This window comes from Aythya ferina, assembly GCF_964211825.1.
Source record: "Aythya ferina genome assembly, chromosome: 1".
NCBI lineage: Eukaryota > Metazoa > Chordata > Aves > Anseriformes > Anatidae > Aythya > Aythya ferina.
In genome coordinates, this window is record NC_140296.1 from 140,401,154 (window position 1) to 140,423,079 (window position 21,926).

Below are 21,926 nucleotides of genomic sequence, written 5' to 3' on the forward strand. Positions count from 1 at the left end.
GTAATTTTGCAGCTGTTTTTTGTTGTTGTTGTTTTGTGTGTGTGTGTGTGTGTGTTTTTCTTTTCTTTTCTTTTTTTTTTTTTGGAATCTGAATGCGGGCAGTATGCTCAGAGACATCTTTGGAGATACTCAGCAGGTTAACAAGAAATCTGTTCCACATACTTTAGGGATGAGGACAATATTTTTTCCCTGTTTTTTGTTTGACTTTTTGCAGTTTTTGTTGTTGCTTTATTATTATTACTATTATAGTAATACCACTACAGCTCATGGTTGTATTTTACACTAAATTAGACTGCATGATTTCTGTGTAACAGACTGTGAAAACTGTGCCATTAAGGCAGATATTCCCCTTTCTGCTGGGTTTTCTTTGATGGTTTAAAGCACTGTAGGGAGCTTCGTACCTCCACTATGCAGCTTTTCGATTTGCAGCTGTTGGCAGTTACGAGAAAGCAAAAGGAGATTTGATTTAGGGTTAACCAAATGAAAATAAAACATTTTCTTCAAAATTCTATGTCTTAAATGAGAATGATCAACAATGGTCAAATGCAGTGTTTCATTCCAAATGTTTTCCGTAGGATTTGAGCAGTGAGTTGTTTGTTTGTTTGTTGTTTTTAACACTAATATTTTAGAAAGATGCAATGTGTGAAAAAATACCTTTGAGAAGGAAACAAAACATATATATATTTTTTAAGTGCCTGACAACATGTGAAAAAAGAGGAATCCCATTTGCTAACATAAGAATTGCTGCATATTTTGCTGTCTTCAAGGCTGCTTTTTTAACTGGGTGGAGGGAGAGAGTTTCAGCAGCCTATGCTCACTCAGCAGTTCTATGCTTTCTAAGCGCATACTGTGTAACATCAGCAAGTTACTTCTTCCCAGTCCTTTAGTCTGCTTCCTCCCCTGAGACAGCATGAGGAAAGAAAAAGACTGTGAAACCTCACATTTGATTAATAAAGAACATGTCTAACCAATGTTGACATGTGGACAGACAAAGTTGCTTACCATCTATTAATTCAAATGCTAAACAGTGCTTTCCTCAAACTTTGATTTATGAGTGAGATTTTTCTACACCCTTTTATTACCCCAAAGCATTGTGTTATGGAAAGATTGGTGTTACTTGGAGCCCAGAAAAAATGTGTAGACTTCCACAATGTTGTTTGTGCAGAAATCAATGTTTTATGTGAAAGTAGGCATCCAAAATGATATGGTACTCTGAAATGTGCTGAACTTCCTGTGACTTTAAGTGTATTCACCAGTGTTTGGGAAATAAAAAGCATCCCTGGCAGTGTTGGGGAACAGATACTCATGATAACTGGTATGATGTAGATTAAGAAACTTGTAACAAGCAGAATTATTGTTGTTGTTGTTATTATTATTATTTTAAATAGTATGTGAATGCATTTTGAGTTTTCAGGTTGGTTTTTTTTAGGACATACAGATGACCAAGATACAGCCTGAATACCTTGTTCCAGCAGGTATATTGCACTTGTTTTCCTGAGCTGCATCTCATGAATAAAGGACACATGATTATGAATGGATATGCTCCTGGCCAAGCCACCATTTTGTAGGAACCCAGTCTGTCTATGATCATTTTCTCACCCGTGAAGTCTGTGCAATGTTTAAAACACAAAACAAGCAGCCCAGTGTGAGGAGTGAGTCAGGCACATCAAGCATAATTGAAAGAATGTGTCTGTGCTCAGCCTCCCAGCTTTGCCACAAGCAGTGGAGTTACGTACATGAAGTGCAAACCTGAGGAATTTTGCAAGAATGCTTTGTGTTCCATGTTTAACTATTTTGAAACATGTTGATTTTTTTTACTGCTGCTATGTTAACTTCTAGCTAATAAGTGCCTTTTAAACTCTTTTTGTCTCTTCAGTATCTTTCTTTAGTCTCCCTGTGATTACATGCTTAGGTTGCAACTTTGAACTTTCACTTATTCCCCGACATCCAGACCAAAAACCAGTATCAGGATATTAGTTTGCGCTTCTATTTCTTGCTAACATTTGTAGATTAAAATAACAGGAGATGAAAGAAAACAGGGAAACTGCTTAGTCACCACTGTTGCCTGCCACAACAGTGAAAGCTCCCAGCCCTCCCAACCTATCTTTGAGTCTGTAGCTGCTATAAATGCAACAGCTATTGATATAGATCATATATAGTATCAGCAGAGTTGTTCTGTTCCCGTAATTCAAGAAATTCATTATAAAAAAATAAAAAAGGTTTGTTTTGACAGATATTCAAAACCACATCAACATGCAGGATGACTCCAAACTTCTTTTGGTCTGGCTTTCATTGACCAGGACAAGTGGCTGTGTATCGAGTCATGCTAACAGGCTCTGCATGCTGCTTCTGAGCCACACTGTCTCCCAGACACTCCTATTGCTTGTGTTTTGAGGAATGCCAGGAGAGGTGGTTTCCACTGCTATCCCAACACATCCATGTGTGCAGAGTTGAGTAATACACAGGGAAGGAAAGGATTTTTTTTTTTCTGAAGGAAGTTTGGTTTGTTTGGTTGTTTTTGATAAGAACTGATTCTGTGATGAAGTAGCTATTAGAGGAAAAATATACACCTGTTACCATGTAATTGGAGCATTTTTTTTACATGCATTCAAAAACATAAAACCAGGCTATTCAGGCTGCATAGCTTGCAGCATTGTGATTTTTGGCATCTTTGCAGCAACCTTGTACCCTGATATGGTCAGCCAAGGATCTCTTACAGACAGCTCACGCTGTGGTATTTTGTGTGTGCATCAGTGTTTTAAAAACAACATGGCTTCTCTGGGCTGTAATCCATAATAAATGTAGAACCAGTGGACAAGGGACAGCAGGAGAGAGGCAGTAGATGAGAAAGTAAGATTTTTTTTTTCCCTTGCTAGAAGTTATCTAGAGGGGGTGAACACATTTTCTAAGTAAACATGCAGTGGCACTGTGAAATATAAACAAACAAAAAAATGAAGGCAAGGTCTGAATTGTCCTGTGCTCTTTTATAATGCTGGCTTCTCTTCAAATTAGGCTGGGCAAATCTTTGCCATTCTTAATAACATGGCAGGCCCTTCAGCTGAAGTGCATTTGTGAAATAACATTAATGAAGCCTTTCTTGTTAGCAGTCTGCCCCCCCCCCCCCCCCCCCCCCCCGAAGACAGGGCTCTCTGCCCATTCGCATCCATCTCTGTGCTTCCTATTTAGAGATATGGCAGCTCTGCTTTAGGACAGGGCTCAATGGAAACTCTGAAAGTGGTATTAGATGCATAGAAAGAGAAGTAAGAGGGAAATTCATCTCATACCCATTTAATAATTAGTGGTGGAGTCCTGTTTCTTTCAATACCCTTCAAAAGGACCTGGTTTATTTGAGGGTTATGTTGTCTACGCAGTTTTGCATAGCATATGTGGGACAGTTTAAATGGTTTTCCATTATAACCATTACTGTGATGGAGTAGATGTTAAAAGAATATATACCTGTTTACCAGCTGGAGGAATAATTCTTTGAAATAATCAGAATAAATTGGATGTCATTCGAAGGATGTTATCTGGCTCCTGGAAGTGGCTGAGCTACTAAACTAAAACTAACTACACCCTGGTACACTGACAGGTGATAGCAAGCTGTGGAGTAAAAAAAAAAAAAAAAAAAAAAAAGGAAAGAAGTACATGGGGGTGCACTTGCTGCTTTGCTGACAGTGACTTCTTCACAGGTAAGCAATCCAGTGTGTTTACTTTCAGTTCGTTTTGTTTACATTGATTTACCATTGCTGCTAACTTCCAATGAGGTGACACAAAGCAACAGGCTACAAAATGCTATCAAACATCCATTCTGACAGCATCCATGTCACAATACACAATGATGTACCGGAATTATACAAAGACAAAAAAATATATAGCTAATTATTCTGACTAGAACTGAAACTGACAGCAAAAAAGAAAAGAGCCCCTCACCCTGACCCGATGTCCCTGCAGGAATCCATGCTGACACTTTGGCAGCCTCGTAGCAATAAAACGATAACCATCCCTTCACATGCCAAAACAACTGTTTGTGTAACACCGTGAATTCTGAGCCCGGAGAAATAGTTACATCCATTAAAGCACTTTTTTTTTTTTCCCAACCTGAATCAGCTTCACATTTTTACACAGGTTTAATACTTATTAAAAATAATAAACAAATGAGGGGCATAGGCACCATAGACTGCTCAGACAGTTAAATGCTATAGTAATGGAGTCTAAGATATCCCAGCTTAAAATTCAGCTGCACCTTGATTAAAAAACATCCTGATTAATGGCATTACTGAAAAGTTTGGTGAAAAGAGCAATCCCTCTGCTTAATTAGTAGTTGCGCTGTCACAAACCAAAATGACACAGTTCCTCAGTGTTGGCTGCCTGCTTCAGCTTTTGGCTCTGTGGTTTGGATTTCTGATGGTCCATCCATTCCTTAGGTCTTGTGTCTCCCCAGGCCCTAAGCATAGAACGTCAGGGCTGTAGGAAACAGCCCAATCTAGGTACCCAGCACCCCCGTCCCCCCTTTTCTCTTCACAATCTCCAGATTTCTTCATGTATGTTCATGCCTCGCTATTCACTAATGAGGTATTATTAGATACTAACAATGCCTGCTCTCCTATAGACATTAGCACAGACCAGTGACACATGAAGAAAGCTCTTCATTAAACCACTAAAAAAATATTGCACTTACTTTAACCTTAAGCCCAACCTGCACAGAAAAAAAAATAACTGATAGTACCAAACATAACAAATGCTCTGGAACAATCTATGCATATTTTATGCACATATTATAGTGTCTTTTCCTTCATGTTGTTCGGTTGAATTTGGTCCAGTATTTAAAAAAAATGTCCAGAAATTAAACAGTTCAAAAGACACCGCAGGCTCGTTAAGGCTTTGTCTCCCCAGTGCTTCTGAAAGTTAAAGTTTCTTTCTTTCATTGTCCGCATACTGCAAGGCAGTGGTCTCTCGTGGCAGAATGGCTGGCAGTTTGAGCCATCAAAAGAAAAAAATTGGAAGCAAGGGAAGATGGGTGTGCTTCATGGTCTCACCTGGAACAGCACAGCACAGACAGAATGCGTTAGATAAGGAAATAAATAAGGATCTTAGCATTCATTTCTGCCAGACATCCTTGCAACAGCTCACCCATATGAGTAATTAGGTTCTGGGGCTCAGTTTAGACAGTATATTATATAGACATAGGGAAAAGTGAGGCATGTGCAAAGTCATGGTTCATTTTATGGGCACGGGAATGAAGTGTGCAACACCTCAGAAACCCAGTGGAGATGGCTAGTGTTGGAGCCTGTAACATGGCTTTCCACCAGCTACTTGAGAAGCCAGTTTATGTTAAAAGCATGCAGTTTCCTGCTCCACCTCAAAGCAAATGTTAGGGTTATGGCTGGCTTATTACTGCCACCTAATGAACTAAAGCTCAGCTGCTCAAGCATCAGTGACTCACCTCCTCACAGCTTGTCCCCACTGTGCAAGGAAATGTGTTTGCTTGCATGAGCTTTGTAGACAGAAGGCAACAAACCATGGACTGGTAGTTCACGGTGATGTGCTTTATGCTGACCTGGGGACTGGGCTAGCTTCACGCACTTAGTGAGTAACTGGGGCTGTTTGGATCAGCATGATGTTGGCTAATGGTGGTACCAGTTTGAGAGGCCTCCTGTTCCTTGATTCCCCAGAGGTTCTTGTCAAAGCTTTTGGGCTACTATCTCGTTCTTCGAGAAGCTGTTGACAGGCCAGCTGTATTAACAGCCCAGCCCAAACCCTCTGCTGGCCTTGGTAGCCTGGCAGCTGGGGAGTGACGTGAGAATGACCGATGCAAAAAAATAACTTCCCTCTGCCTGAATCCTTTACACTTTGCAACATGTGGTAGGACAACTAGTGGGAATGCATAGATTAGACAGTAACTCAGGATGTCATGACACTCTTACTCTTTGAACAAGTAAGCCAACAAACCTTTACACTGCCATGGGAAGCATGGAGGCTTATTTAATGCAAGAGGCTGAAGGACTTTTGCTTGCACTGTCTCACAATATCACCTCTGAGGAGGATGAAGCTCAGAAAGCTCCAAACCCCAAGCAAAGCTCCTGCAGTGTGAGGAGCAAGCCCCCATGACACTGGTTGCTACCAGGCAGCTGTGATGCTAAGCCGTGAGCATAGCACAAGGCTAGGCTTGCCTGACTTACCACCTGTAACTCCAAACTAGGATTTGCTGACGTTCTCATATATGACATCGCTGATGCAGAACTGCTGCTTCTTCTTTTGCCACATCAATTGCACACACTGGTGAATAAAAATGTATTGTTCCTGGAAGAAAGAAACATATGAATGGGCATTTTCACAGCTGAGAAAGCCTGACAAAAGCCTGAACAGTGAAACAGCTCAATAGGTCATAGTAACAGTTTGCACATCTTCTCTGTTGCTCCCTCCTCATCCCGTCACAATGTACAGTGACTAGTCTGCTCCCCAAATAATAGCCCTTTGCTGTTGCACATAGGAGTAGTGGAAGTACCAAAATCTACCTGAGCATCAAAATCTGCCCTAGCATTGTAATTACTTACTAACAATGTGTGTAATGATGGCCGATATTGATAATGCCTTATTTATAACGTGGTTTACTGGAAATCTTACTTGCGTGTAGAAACAATAGTTGTTATCATTCACAGTTCCCCTTTTGACTGCAGAGTGTGAATTAATCAGTGCTACGAGGGGGCTGTGCAAGCACATGCCAGCTGTACAGACGACAGCCACAGTGCAAGTCACATGCTTCCTCCTGAGCAATGGCACTGCTGTGTGTGCGACTTATCTTTCCCATTTAAATCTGAAATTAAGCTCTTCACTGTCACAGTCTCTGACACAGTCCGTGGTGGCAGTTTTGCAGGACAAGGAATGTTGGTGCTGTGGTGCTGACCAGTTAGAGAGGGGCAATCGACTACAGGGACCTGTGGCATGCAGTAACCCAGCACTTGATGTCTTTTCATGGTAGAGATGTAACTGACACTACATGGTCTCAGGTCTTCAGCTTGCAGGCTCTATATGGCCTTTAGGAAGTGCATAATTACATTGCCTGAAAATGAATTAATTCCCAGAAAAGTAACCAAATGCTTTATGTACAACAAATTACATCCATGCCACACATACACCTGAAATATTTTGAAGATCTCCATGTTCCCTAATGCTTGACTTCTTTACCAGTAAAATGCTAAAATCTGATTTTGCACACAGAGCACTTAATTATTTTGGGAGTTATCACCCACTGTGCAAATGACTCTGAAAGCAAGTTGAGTAAATCACAGGTACCATTATATTTGTGGACAGGTTTTCCATGCAAAAAGAATATCTTCAATTTTGGTTATGGTTTGCTTTTTCTGAATTACATCATCATACAGAGAAACACTGCATTTCAAATTTAAATCTCAGTCATCATTTGAGTTTATTCCAAGCAGAGAAAGCAAACCCTGATGAATCCTCCAGTAATCCTTATGTTGACCAAGCACGGAGAGCGAGTAGCTCTCAAGCAAAAACAGTTTTACCGAGACAGAGGCAGTTTCAAGCTCCAAAACCTGAGTCTAGATTTCAGTCCCTGTCCCCAGTGGTCTGCTGATCGCAGCAGGTATCAGGATGAGCTTGAAACATGTCCTGGACCACAGAAATGCCTGGATTTCCTCACTCCCATTAACTCGGAGTGACTGGTTTCAATTCAGGGTGTTTTCTACTCTAACTCCCTTTTTGGGCTTCTGCCATTTTTTAAAAACTTCTCTGTCAGACACAGCCAAGTTTCCAGCATGTGAGGAAACATGAACCCAGGTGAGCTGTGTGTGCCTTCAGGTTTTGTAAGGCGATCCTTCCAGTGCCTGAGTGTCATTGCCGCCTACTGACCTCTGCACAAGGCTTGGCGGGGCTGTGGCCCCCCCTGCTGCACTAACCCAAAAACTAAACCCCAGGCCACAGCTGGCCACTGCAGACAGGCACTACATGCCCATGAGAAGGGATATTCCCTCCCCCCCCCCCCCCCCCCCCCCCCCCCCCCCGCCACCTGTATATATTACAGCAAGCTTTGCTGACCAAGTTTAGGATGTAGGTCTTGCTCTCTCCAATATGGACAGACTATGTAGGTCTGATCCTGCCCCGGGTATCTAATCCTGAATATTAGCACCTGTTCATGGAACATTTTCATCCTGATCTAATTTGCAAGAGCGTTAGAAAAGCCTTCTCACCGCGTGTGTGTATGTGCATAAAAGAGGTATGATTTGTACATGTGGGTTTGCACATTTGGCAGTGAGAAGACGGGCAGCAGCAGGCAGTAAGAAGATGCACAAGCCACTGCCTGTAGCAGCAGAAGCTCAGCAACCACCAAAACTGAGTCCCTGACATCAGCCCCAGGCAGACAATGAGTTTGTACATTAAAAAGAAAAAAGTCACATCACCTCTGGAGCGGTAATGAAGCTGCAGCTGAAATAAAGCACCAAGATTTGCTTTCTGGTGTTTACATAAGGATGTGCCTTTGGATTAATTTAGGGGATTGTGACAAAAAGTGGCAGGTTGATGGGAATGATCCAGAATGGCCTGAGAATGACCTTATTCATTTCTAGGCAGTAGCTGGTGTCCTGCAGGTTTTCCTTTTCCTCTCCCATCCCTGCTAAATCTTCTCTGCTTTGCTCTGGGATAAGCAATCCTTGGCAACAGATTATCTGCCAGACTCAGGCTGCTAATAGTATTGGTGGTGCTTCCAGCTATGTGGGGTTTGCCAGTTTGCACTGTGTCTAACCAGTGAAGAGTACAATGTGCATGAAATCTTTCCATCATTAGTAGAGGAAACAGGAACATTTCAGATGCATAAAAATTTCTGCTTTGGAAAAAGAGTTTCTGTATATTTTTCCATACAAATATTCTAATAAGACTATTCAGACATTTTCCTCAAGAAGAGAAAAAGAAATACCCAGTAGATACAGGGGCAGGGAGAGGGGGTGTCTGGCAGACTCTCTTAGAGTTCTTTTGTCTCTTCCACTTTGGGTATTTGTATTGCCATCATGTAACTTATTTCATATGCTTGACCATATGATACCCTTTTCAAAGTTGTGAATGGCTGTCCAATACTGGTATCACTTCATAAGTAATTAATCCCTTCAGCAAGTCCAACACTTTTCAAAATGGTTTGAAAATTTCAAATGCTAATCTCCTCTAATGGATTTTTACGCGTCCATTTCTCAGGTGAGAACAGCCCATCCCCTCTGGAAGACATCAGTGACATTGAAGATCTATTATCAGACTATCACCTATGCAGCAGATTAATAACATGACAATATTACAACGAAGATGAAAACTTAAATGTCTCTACTCATAGCTGCTTTGCCAGGTGTTCAGGGGGAACACCAGTCACTGGACACAAGCATGCTGCAGAGGAGCATGAGACAGGTCTCATGATACATCCACATTGAAGTGAACTGAGTGGGCATCCTACCTCTGTCTGCACCATGGACATCCTGTAGGACCTCATGTCAGACACCAGGCCCAATATATCTACAAACTCATGGTCACGGATGTGCTGTAAGAGTCGGTCCAGGGCTATGAAAGTTCCTGTTCGTCCCACTCCAGCACTGCAAAACACACAGACAAGAACAACATTTAGGTTTTTCAGGTGTGGACACAGGAAAATCAGTGGTAGTGTGAAAAGCAGGTGTCCTGCACCTCAGATGTAGCTAATCTGAGGTCAGACAAGTTGGTTAATTTGGGGGATATAATGCCATGCAAGCCTTCATGCATTGTTTAAGCAGAATGTATGGGATGGATGGCTCTGCAATTATTTCACCTTCATATACTCCTCTTCATCTCTTTCACAAGCACATGCACACACTCATCTGCCCTTAACTGGCTGCTCATCCCACTTTTCACTGCTCCCTTCAAAGTTATGAGAAATCCCACACTACAGAAGCTGCAGCCATAAGTGCAGAGAGCCCTGTTCTGCTGTGGAGGCATTTGTGGTAGGAAATGCATGATTCCATGCCACAGCTCTCTGTACAGGGAACTAGAGACTTTGCAAAGGCACTGCACTACTGGTGTTCATCCTCAAAGGACAAACCATCCAGAGGAGGCTTTGCTCCAGGAATTCTGCCTTGGGAGCATGACAGAAATAGATGGCAACCACTTGGCTGAAAAATCTTCATTTTCGTACAGGGATGCTTAGCAACTGGAAAAACAAACACATAATGAGTTGATTTATAGCTTCTAATGTGTAAATATTTCTTTGCATTGTGAATTCATGTGTAACACTGAAGTCTGATTTCATTATGGGTGTGGTTTCAGAGGTTTTGTACAATTTTATAGAGTCCCAACAGAGTTTCTACTACTAAGGAGAGAAGCATGTGTCTTAAGAGAAGTTGTTTCTTCTGTTTTGCTGTATTTTTCAGAAAAGACTTGGAAGTATTTGCAATAAAGTTGCAACAGGTTTGTTTTTTTTGTTGTTGTCTTTTTTTTTTTTCTTCTTGTGCTTGTTTAAAAAATATCAATATATCAAATGGAATACAACGGATTTTTTTATCTACTTATTTGACAGATTCATTAATTGATATATTCATAAATAACAAGCGGAAAAGTTCTAAAAATGTCAGTTTTGTGCATTCTTTAATGCTTCAGAACAATTGCTGTAGGAGTTTATCAACACGTTCTTTCTCCACCCCTTCCACTTATTTCAGAACATTGCTACTTTTAATCTGTGTAGTCTAAGTACAGTATATGCTAAAATATTGTCTAAAAAACTCTCTCTCTCTGCTGGTATGAGCATCCTGATTAAAAAGAATATTAAAAAGAAGATAAAAAAGGAGCTGGTTGTTTTCCAGCTCTCTAATGCTTTCTCCTATTCCTTCCCAGAACAATTAAGTATTACAAAGAGTTTAATTTCACAGCCCTACATTCAAATCTCTTCCCTGACTTCCTAGCACCCTTCTTGATACTAGGACTCCCAAAATAATATCCCCTATGAATTTCTCTATTAGGTTGTCGGGGAGGGCTGCATGACTTGATGCTTTTACAGATGCCCATGTTGTTCTGCATTCTGGTCGAAGACCAGGTGCCATTTCTGGGAACTTGAGAAGACATTACTCTACAAGACTGTTTTCTGGAAAGGAGCACTTGAAAGTGTGTCGCAAGGAACAGAGTGCTGACCAGTAACAGGAAAGATCACGCTGGAGGGTGCTGACACATTGTGCAGCAATGCAAACGCTGCCTATGAGGTGGATGATGCAAGGCTGGCAGACACGGACCTCATCAAGCCTCGACTTCCTTCTGGAGCATGTCACCATAACATATACATACTCATCCGTTGCAACCTGGTTATTTACGTCTCTCTGAAAATCTATCGTGAGTGGCTCTTGCACCAGAAGCCACAAAGAGGTTTGAAATCAGTGGGGAGAGCTGTGTCAGGAAGCAATCTGGTATGATATCACTACTAGCACGGCAGCTACCCTGGCGGGGCCCAGGGAGTGAGTGCATTAATAGAAGGCCAGATGATGCCCAAGAGATAAGTCTGTCAGCGTATAAACAATATCCCTCCAAAAAAAAAGGAAAAAAGCACATGTAACTGGTATCATGGGATACTGGGATTATTACTAGCATAGGATAATACTCTTCATGTCACATTCTGAATTCTCCGAAAGCTGAGCAATCAGAGGAAGAGGAGGAGGAGAAGGAGGATGATGTTCTCAGACACACTACACCATCCATACTGCAAAGGCATGGAAATGAGAAAGCAGGGGCCAACTCCAAGCTGCTGTACACCAGGATTGCCTGCTGTGCTGTGCAAAGCAATTTGTTTGTAACAGCCCCAGAGCTGACCCACCTCTGGACAGAAGAGCTGCACCTTTGGGTGCAGGCTGAAATCCCAGACCTGCCACAATCAAAGCAGGGGACTAATCCTTTACCCTTAAAAACAAGGGAAACCATCCTTGGTTTACCTAAGAGATGAACAGAATCCCAGAACCTCCCACTGGTTCCCCAGCCCATCTGACCAGGTACCTCCTTCAGCTCTCCTTTGCCTTGAAGTGTTACCTGCAGTGTATGATCATGGGGCCTTTGCTCTTTGCTGATTTCTGCCTGACCATCTGCACGAACTGCAGGATGCTTTCGGCGGCATTGGTTGTGGGGACACCGTGGTCTGGCCAGGCAGTGTAGTTAAAATGCATCACGTCTTGCACCTCATCAGCCTAATGGGAAAAGCACAACGGCAGCATGTTCACAGGAGTTTTAACAGTGCAGTCACGCTCAGTCAGACTGAGGTTTTATTGTTGTGTTGCTTTTTTAAATCCAAATACAGCCTAAGAAAGTAAAGTCCACCAAAAAGGTTGCCACCTTATCATTTACATGTGTATTTACATGATATTTGATTTAAAAAGTGGGGAAAGTGGAGATCAGGCATGAACTCATGTTTCTGTGTGGGATTACTATTTTTTCCTTCTCTTTCCTAATGGTTGTTTTGTTTTGTTTTCCTTTTAAATCAAGCACTGTTGCACTTTTCAAGTTTAGGCTTTCTTCCTCTTTCTACTCCATTTCCTCTCTCTTTCTTCTTCTGCCATGGACAAAGAATAACACTGTTGGCAAACAGTTAATACTGGATTCATGAGAATTTTTCTTCTGAAGTTTCAAAGAAAAACGTCACTGAAACGGAAGAAAAAATCACCTCCCAACATCACCATTTCCAGATGGCAAAGGAAATTCCTTAAAAAAATACCCATTATTAACGAAAGCATTTATAATGCTAAAACCTCTAGTAGATTAGGTGAAATAAGATCCTCAATCCAACACATGTTGTCTTGGAGACTGAAAGTGTGTGGAGGGGAGGGTCTCATGACAAAAGCCCATGACAAGCAAGCAATGCCTTTAGTTTTACCATTCTGGGTCAGACTAAATACCCCTATTCTAGTAATCCCTCTCCAGTCACAGACAACAGCAGGTGATTAGGGAAAGGTTATTAAAAATGAGATGAGTACAAAAGCCTCTGAAGTAGCTGCCCTGGTTTTGGTAAAGGACAGTTTACCTGAACAGCAAACTGCACTCTGATCATTATTTTCAGTAGATACCAACAGCCCAACCTCTGAGTTGATCCCATCGTGTTTTATGCCAATTCCTTGCTGTATTCTCACATGCTTTATTGTAGCAGCTGCACAGGATACTTGTCTGATTGTGATAGGCTGCAAGGCTCTTCCATTTCCTCTACTTTAATAAATGAAAGCAGCAAAATGCTCTATTTCAGCAGCAGGAGGGAGTGGAGAACCATCTGTGTGGACACCTTTTACTCAAGATCCTGTCTGAGACATGCACGAAACCTTTGCTATAAATATTGCACAATTGCCCCTTTGAATAATATTCTCAATTTCTACATTTTTTTCAAGTTTTCAATGGCTTATAGCAATAAGGTTATGCCTGACATTAAAGAAACAAACAAACAAACAAACAAACAAACAAAAAACTACATGTGCCCATTGTCAGTAACCATCTGCACCACAGAAATGTCCAGAACCATGGTACTACTGTTGTTTCAGTCTCTGACAAGTTCACAGAGACGACAAACCTAGGGGAAAATCTTGTGGTTGAGACATTTGCTTGTGTGAAGTGACAGTAAAGCCACAATCATTTTTTTAAGGTGCTTTCCACTGAATGCCGGAAATGGACAAAAGCTAATGAAAAGTCTGGACCAACATAGCTCCCATTCCATTAGCAAGGCCATGCAACATGTTTTGCTTACATAGCAAATTCGGAAATTCCTATAAACCCAATCTGTGTGCTCCTCCTCAGACAGCATCTCCACAGTAATATCCCCATATGCAATAGGATCTTCTGTAAAAGGCCAGTAATGATCACATTTAACCTGAAACAGAAATATATGTAAATACATATATATCCATATGTTTAAAAAAAGAAGGGCAAAACAATCAAAAATAAAACTGCAGTGAAATGCCTACAGAATTACTTTGTTGAGGCTTCAACAAGAGGTGCTTCCTGCAATGGCTTTCAACTTGTTTTTTTTTCCCGCCTGTGTAACTACAGATATGGTTATACACTGGTTTCTGAAGGGGAGCATTAGCATAACAAAGAATGAAAATGTATAGTTTCTTTATAGATTGTTTTCTACATAGAAGACGTCTAAGAGGAACAAAACATGGGGAACAAGAATATGCTAAAAAAGAACTTATCTTTCAAATTATTCTATTATGATATCAGGGAAAAAAATAAAGCCTAATACTTGTATTTTATTTTTATGTAAACTTAAAAGGATGGAAACACAGAGTGGCTGAGGTTGGAAAGGACCTCCAGAGGCCATCTGGTCCAACCCCTGTTCAAGCAAGGGCACCCAGAGCAGGTTGCCCTGGACCACATGCAAGTGGCTTTTGAAGATCTCCAAGGAGGGAGGCTCCGCAACCTCTCTGGGCAACCTGTGACAGTGTTTGACCCCACCCCTTGCAGTAAAAACCCATTTTCTTGTGTTCAAATTGAATTTCATGTGCTTTAGTTTGTGCCCATTGCCTCTTGTCCTGTCAGCAGGCACCACTGAGAAGAGCCTGGCTCCCCCATCTCCATTCCTTCCCATCAAGTATTTACACACAGCAACAAGAACCATCTGAACCTTTTCTTCCCCGAGGAGAAGAGTCCCAGCTCCCTCAGCTTCTTCTCAAATGAAAGATGCCCCAGTCCCTTAATCATCCTGAAATGCTTCCCATAACTTAATGAAGTGCATAGCCAAGTCACGGTTATGATGCTTCCTCATGAAAAACAATGCAAATAAATCCACCCGGAAGAAAATAAATGTTTTTGAGTAGTTTCTTTCAAGAAAGATGTAAGAAAGATGTAAAAGATTTCATTACATACCCTTCTTTTCTCATTACACTGAGTGAGCATGACAATAATTTGAGATTTTTGTTGAAGAACCATTTTCCAAAAATCATTTCTTGTTTCTGGCAGTGGTCCTTGGGTTGCAATGTATTCTTGGGGTGAATTATAACCCTAAGAAACAAAGAGACAAGTGCTTTTTACTGACATGCTTAATGTTTCAGATCACCATTTTTTCTCTGGCATTTGTATTTTTTAGCTTGTTCAAGTTCAATTTGTATTTTTAAAGTGATCTCTAATATAAACTACTTTATGATTTTTTTAAAATTTATCTTGAAATTACAACTTTTGCTATTTTTTGGTGCTCCCAAACTGTAAACAAATTAGAAGGAAAGACAGGAGGTGAAGCCATTACTCTACAAACCCTTTGCCCTGAGAACTGAAAAAGCAAGATTAAAAAAATAAAATAAGGAGAATCCTTAAACAAAGTTCAGCTTCTTCCAGATTTTGTAATTTATGTGTTTGTTTAGTTATAGACGTAAAAACAATTATAAAAGTAGTGGCTGTAGTGATTTTCAAGAACTGATGTAAAGGGAAGATAGCCATGAATAGAAGTATATGAATGTATTTACAGCATAAGTAATTAAATTAACCAAATATTAATTAGAACTCTGTTTAAAATAATAGAAAATGTGCTCAGTCAAGACCCTTAACAGATTATAATTGTTATGTTTTACTGAGCTGAGACACTTCACATCCATGTATTTCTTCTCCTAATATTATCAATGTGCTTTTATCTGTAAAAGACTCCTTCCCATATCCAAAAAGAAAAGACCATTATAAAGACCATGCGAAAGATACACAGAAAGGACGTTTTAGCATGTGATATCACCATATTTGAAGAGACTGCATCAGCAAAACCGTATTTAGAAAGTTATTTAACATTCCTCCAAAGAGCAAAAGATGCGTTCAACACACAGCATGATCCTATGTAAGTTAAGCGTTTTCTGTGCCACCACAGTATGTGGATTGTAAAAATACTGACATTTTGGGAGTACTTTCCATAAACAGTTTCCTCCAGACATCTCTAAAAGTCAGTGTAGTCTAAGTTTTTCTGTTACACAGAGCCTTGTTTATTTGTCCAGCCTAAGTGGCGAATCCTTATTATCATGGAGACACAGATCACCACTGGTATCAGTGTTTGGACGGGGGTAAAGAAGCAATCTTCAGGAACAAACAAGCATTAAGACGATGTGTCTGTTCTTGTTGTGAAGACAATTTTTTGGTCAGCACTATGCTGTAAGTAAAACCAAACAGCTGTAAACTACAAAAAAACAGAATTTGGTAATCCAGAAAGGACTGCCTATATAAAATCCTATTATCCATAATCCAATGTCATAGAAGTTTCCTGATCTGAGAACGATGCTTTTGAAGACTGGAACATTTTTCTTTCTTGATTCACTACAAGCTCAGACACATGCAACTGTAGTGTTTATGTTCAGGCCCTTGCCACACAGAAGCTAAGTACAGGCAACATACTCAGCAGCACATGCATGGGCGATGCCACAGTGACAGAGAAGTGGTTTCACTGACTCATTTGAGGGCTCCTCCCTTTTCCGTAATCCTGACTCAGCTCTCCCCAGCACAGCCAGGGCCAACTCTGTCAACAAGGGTGCAGAAATGCTCATCTGTATATGGTCCCCAAGCGAAATGTCATCTTCTAAATGGATGCTGAAGTGCCCTGCTGCCTCTCCATGAAGAGTAAGGCAGTGCACATTGCTCTCCCTGAACACTGCACACACTGAGCCCCAGCAAAGGGGCAGTGGAGAAGGGAGTGATAAAACAAGGGCAAACCTTTGGGCAGGGACAGTGGAAAGAGACGATGAGGTTTTAGTCCACCCCCATTGTCAAAATATTTGGCTACAGCTCTGGGTTCACTTCAGTTATCCTAAAACTCTGGGTGTTCTGGGTGTAAACAGCTGCACACTGCCAGGCAGAAGGAGGTACATTGGGAAGACTAGAAGCAATGAAAAGCAGAAGTGCTTCCTACACACCATCTGGGCTATACGCTTTTTGCGTGTTGTAGTATCTGGCATCATCCTTTTTCCAGGTGCAGTAGAAACTCAGAAATGTTTCTGGTTTAAAAGTTTCTAATTGCTATCCTTGCCGTCTTAAAAAAGCACTGGACCACTTAACCTTTCCTCCTCATTTTTCTACCGCTTCAATATTATTTTCACAAAGATTCACAGTGCACCCAGTGTTACTATGAGTGCTACCGGTTAAAACTCCCTCCACACCCCACTTTTGTTTTGGTGGGTGGTGGAAAGCACAGCTCCCTGTAGGCAAAGTACTGGAAGCTGAAGGAGATGCTGATAATGTAACTGAGCTACCAGAAGATACTGTGCTGTTTGCAGCTCATGTGCTCTAACTGCTGTGCGAGACACTGTTCTTTACATTGACCAGAGTGTCCTTACTCACAGGAATATAGTTGGCATTAATGTAGTCAGATCCCTCCTCTTCATTCATTGAGACTAACCGGACACGACTAAAATCATCTGTAAAAGGAAATGAGAAATAATTTGGCCATCAAGCACAGCACTCAACTCCAACTACCAAAAATTAAAAGTATCTTATAAAAACTGAAAATAAAAACTACTAAAAAAATAAAGAATGCTCTTATTCACCAACAGAGAACAATGTTTGCTTCACTAAATACTACATGGATGCACCATCACTGCGGTTCTGCAAAATATATCCTCCAATTACCATCGCTTTGGGCTCCCCTATGTTTCATTAAAATCACAGGAAAAAAAAATAGTACCACTACTCAATAGTAGAAACAACCTTGTGTTTCCCACCTCCAAACTCCAGTCTTGACAAACATCCCCCAAAAGCTATGTCTCTTCAAAGCTAACAATATAACACCTATTTCCTGCTTCTCTCTAAGGGCAAGCTTTAGAACAGGCTTTTATCAGTCAGAAAATCTGTCTTGATTCCCTCATTCTCTTATTGAAAATCGTCTTTCCCACTCGAGGGACTTTATCAGTCACCTGCATGTACTGTACTTACATGGCAGGATATTTGTGTAGCGATTTTTACAGCGATTCATGGGAAGATCAGCAGCAAAGTGTGGTATGTCAAGCCCAATCAGTTTTAGCTCCTGGAGTAAGAGAAAGAAAAATGCCAAGGTAAAACTCTCCAAGGTTCATAAAATGATTCTTTGTGAAGTGAATGCCTGTGCTATGTACCAGACTGAAAATGTTTATAAAACAGTAGAAACCAACAGCATTACTACCCTAAGTTTATTTATCTGATGCCCCTACATTTGGCTCCAAACAGCCACAGAGCAACAATGTGGTCTCATCTGCTGATGGTGCCAATGCACTGCTACCATTCAAGGCTCTGACAAAGCCTGCTCTTCCCCACCCACATGTAGTTAGCCAAAATAGTGTAAAATCAAGGGGGCTGACAAATTCTGTGGTGGCCATCCACCCCACTTAAAGTGTTTTCACTGAGTCCTCAAGTGGCTTTTGATCTTTCTACTAGGGAATGCTTGAAAAATCTTTCCAGTCACTACCTTCAATAGTTACATCTAACATGTGATGCACCAGAGGACTTTCACTGGCAGTAAGGGAATGATAGCCACCCAGAGCAGTGGTAATGCCCTGACAGTCCTCTTGTTCCCCCTTCAAGCCTTTGGGAGCTAGCTCTAGGACTGGAGCTTTTTAGTTTTATATTACTAAACTGACTTTAAATGCAGGGTAATGAAGATAATGTATCTCAATTGCTGTTTAAGAGCCTTCCTTGATCTTCAAGAGAGTTTTGATGTTACTTCCTCGTTCCACTGCTGCCCCTCAAATTAAAGACACTGTAAAAACCTTTAATTCAATTTAGGCCATTGGCATGTCCTATACTTAAAGGAAGTGTGTTGATCTGACAATTGTCTCGAATTACACATGATGACACACTCCAATCTGCTTACTAAATATGTTCTTTAATGGTACCAAGGCCTGCTTTCAAATTCTGCAGAACTTGAAGTGAAACTGACCCACCTAGAAACAGTGCACACTGCACAGTCATTACACAGGAAGACACCACACAAACCTAACATCTGGAAAAAGCTGATCTGGTCATGGCAGCTAGGAGATGACAGAGTCCCCCATAGATTTACCTCAAATTGCAGAGAAAATTTATAATCAGAATCTTTGGCCATATCCTTGATGTAGCCATCAAAATCATCCAATTGGACAGGGCTTTAAAAAAGAAAAAACATACAAATTAAGAAAAAGAAAAAAAAAAGTACTAGGTTTCATTTTTATTTTCCCTCAGAATACTATATAAGTGCTGCTGGCACTGATGAGTTTGACAAGGGTTGGGGGTTGGAGTTGTCCTAAATGAGGTAAACCACAGGCCTGAGGTGGGGGGAATGGCCCATGCACCTTTTCTACAAATCCCTGCTCCTTGAACTACATGTAATGTAGATATGTCCCCAGGGTGCATGTGACACCAAGGTAAGCGGGGAGATCCAGCACCCCGGTGCAAAGCACTCTACATGCCATCCTAAGAGCATGCTTCTGGCACCAGGGCAGCCACCTCTTCACTTAAGTTGCCTTTGTGACATGCAGAAGGTTGTTTTCACACAAGGAAAACATCTGGCAAAATGACAATTTTAAAACTCATCTGAGCTTTGCTCACACAGAAAAATGGATTTCACATAGAGGTTTTGTTTTTTGACAAGGTCCTGGAAAAAAATATTAAAACATCATTTTGGATGTCACTGTAGTGACAACATTCTCTGCTGGCTTTGAGAACTATACAAATTTACATACAAATTTACATACTTGTATATAATACAAATTATCCTCCCAGACTGAAACAAGTGTGGCTGAAACAAGTGGCATATAAAACTATGCAGAGTATAAATTAGTTTTGATTTAGTGACACTCATCATTCTACACATTTTTCCACCAGGTGAGGGTTTTTCCTTAGAACAGGCAGAGTCTCTGAACATAAAGGAGAAACAATTAGCCTAACACTCTGAATAAGGAAACACAGGTAAACAGCTTCCTTCACCTAATTATCATGCTTTAATTTACAAGCTACTGAAGCATGTACACAGTAATCTTTTCATTTACTTTGAGGCAATATGCCCAGAGGAACCTGTCTTATCACCACTTAATTACTCCTGTTTACCAGTTAGCATTAATGATTTCTGTGTTCTAGCAACAAACGTAATGAGAGCCTCATGTCAAGAGGGAAATAACTCCACAAAAAAAAAAAAAAAAGGATTCCAGTTTTTCATCATTTGTCATTTTTAACTAAGGATAAGCTCTATTGGAATCACTAAGTTGGATAATTGATCATTTCCCTGATGACTAATTTCTATCAGTGAGGAGCTGTTTTACCACAATTTATCTGTTGAGCAGAATTGCTTTTGTCCAATTACTATTTGTTTTCTGCTTTCAGACATCTTTCATGGCATGTTTACCAAGAAGCTTTCTATATATGTAATTGCAATATCATTATACCATATACCACATAATAGATGTTTAGTTTAAGGAGATTTTTTAAATTTTATTTTAAAATTCATTAAATATCAAAGATGTTACATACTTGGTCAGCTTCCTCTTCTTTAATCCATTTTTACTCCTGTAAAATAAATAAATAAATAAATAAATGTGTTTTTCATTCATTAAACTACTGTATGTTCTTTATAATTAGTACTGATTCAAGAATGCATGTTTACTGGCCACCATAATAGTCAGGATAAGCTTGCTGATAATATCTTGGTCATTTTAAAGCTGATTGCAAAATTTGCATTGATTCCAGTGGGATTTGTTTTCCATTCAGTGGCTCTGTGAACTACCACCTTGTGAAAATCTGTTCCAACAAGCAACGGGTCCTCTGCCAATCCTGACCCAACTGCAATGCTGGCTTCATGTGGGCCAGGGCTGAGTTCTGAGCCCAGCCGAGCCTTGCAGGGTCTCTGCTGTTGCAGGGGATGGAGAACCAATGTAGAACGGAGAACCAATACTGCTCCACTCTGGTTCTATTGGTCTGGGAAAATGGGTGCCAATGCTAGAGAGAAACCAATGACAAGAAGTGTCAAAGGGAAGAGAAGACCACTTGCAAATTCAGTTAACAGTGAAGGAGAAAGGAAAGGGCTTTGATGCTATTTGTCACTCATTGCATAACCTGCTTAGGATGATCAATGAAGACAATGGCAAATATCCTAATTACTTCAGCGGGACTAAAGCTTAAACCTTAGATAATTTTAATTGACTTTAACAGCTAGAGATAATTATGCTAGTCATGTAAAACACTTGTCTTCACATGATTTATAAGAGATATAATTCACTAGGGACAGGTGAAAGCAAGCTTATGAGTGAGTTAAAGCAGTACAACCCATAAGAAATTGACTTAAGAACTACACTACACTAACCACCACCATGTGGATTTTTGGAGGGTGTGTGTATGTATGTTCATTTTGTTGGTTCCACAATTCATTACCCAATTAATCAGAGTAAATGCACTAAGTGAGAAACCTCAAATAATTTGGATTAAGTTTTGAAAACACTGATCCTCTCTGTTAAACCAAACACAGAGCTTGAGTAGATTTTCACTTACTCATAATGAATTCTAGTGGTGTCATTTTTTTTTCCCTGAGTGTCAAATAATGTTCATTAATCACATTATAATGATACAATTTTTAATTTCATGATAATAGTAAAATTATTTCTAGATACACGTGTCATAGATACATGTGTCATAGCTTCAATTGATAAATTAAAACTGAAGACTTTTCATTACAAAAAAATGAAGATACAAAAAGAAATATTAAGAAGTGGAGCATTTTTCTTTTTCTTTTCTTTTCTTTTTTTTTTTTTTTTTCCTTCCAAATTTATAATTGAAATAAAAAATTAATTTCCAAAATTAAATTTTACAGAATGCTCAGCTTCTGGAGCAGCCACAGCTATAGTATTTATTTTTTTTTTTTTATCTTTTCAATGTACACTTGCATTTAGATGTGAAGCTTCACCTACAGAGTTAACAAGAGCTATGGTAATACCAATTTTACACTAATGTGGAGTGTAAAGTATTACTTTATGTTGCAA

General features: G+C 40.2%; 1 protein-coding gene across 3 annotated transcripts in view; it reads right to left on the reverse strand.

Moving 5' to 3' along the window:
* Positions 1-3,690: 3,690 nt before the first annotated feature.
* The window catches only part of PTPRO (protein tyrosine phosphatase receptor type O), a 161,178-nt gene continuing 142,942 nt past the window's right edge, over positions 3,691-21,926 (reverse strand). For all 3 annotated transcript variants that reach the window (XM_084525241.1, XM_084525240.1, XM_084525242.1), the window contains 10 exons: positions 20,425-20,460; positions 18,983-19,064; positions 17,881-17,971; positions 17,290-17,366; positions 14,851-14,985; positions 13,730-13,852; positions 12,037-12,191; positions 9,455-9,590; positions 6,180-6,300; positions 3,691-5,036 (listed from right to left, as the gene is read on the reverse strand). In XM_084525241.1, the coding sequence (XP_084381367.1) occupies positions 6,196-6,300; positions 9,455-9,590; positions 12,037-12,191; positions 13,730-13,852; positions 14,851-14,985; positions 17,290-17,366; positions 17,881-17,971; positions 18,983-19,064; positions 20,425-20,460 (940 nt within the window). In that variant the 3' untranslated portion in view covers positions 3,691-5,036; positions 6,180-6,195. The remainder of the gene's footprint in view (positions 5,037-6,179; positions 6,301-9,454; positions 9,591-12,036; positions 12,192-13,729; positions 13,853-14,850; positions 14,986-17,289; positions 17,367-17,880; positions 17,972-18,982; positions 19,065-20,424; positions 20,461-21,926) is intronic.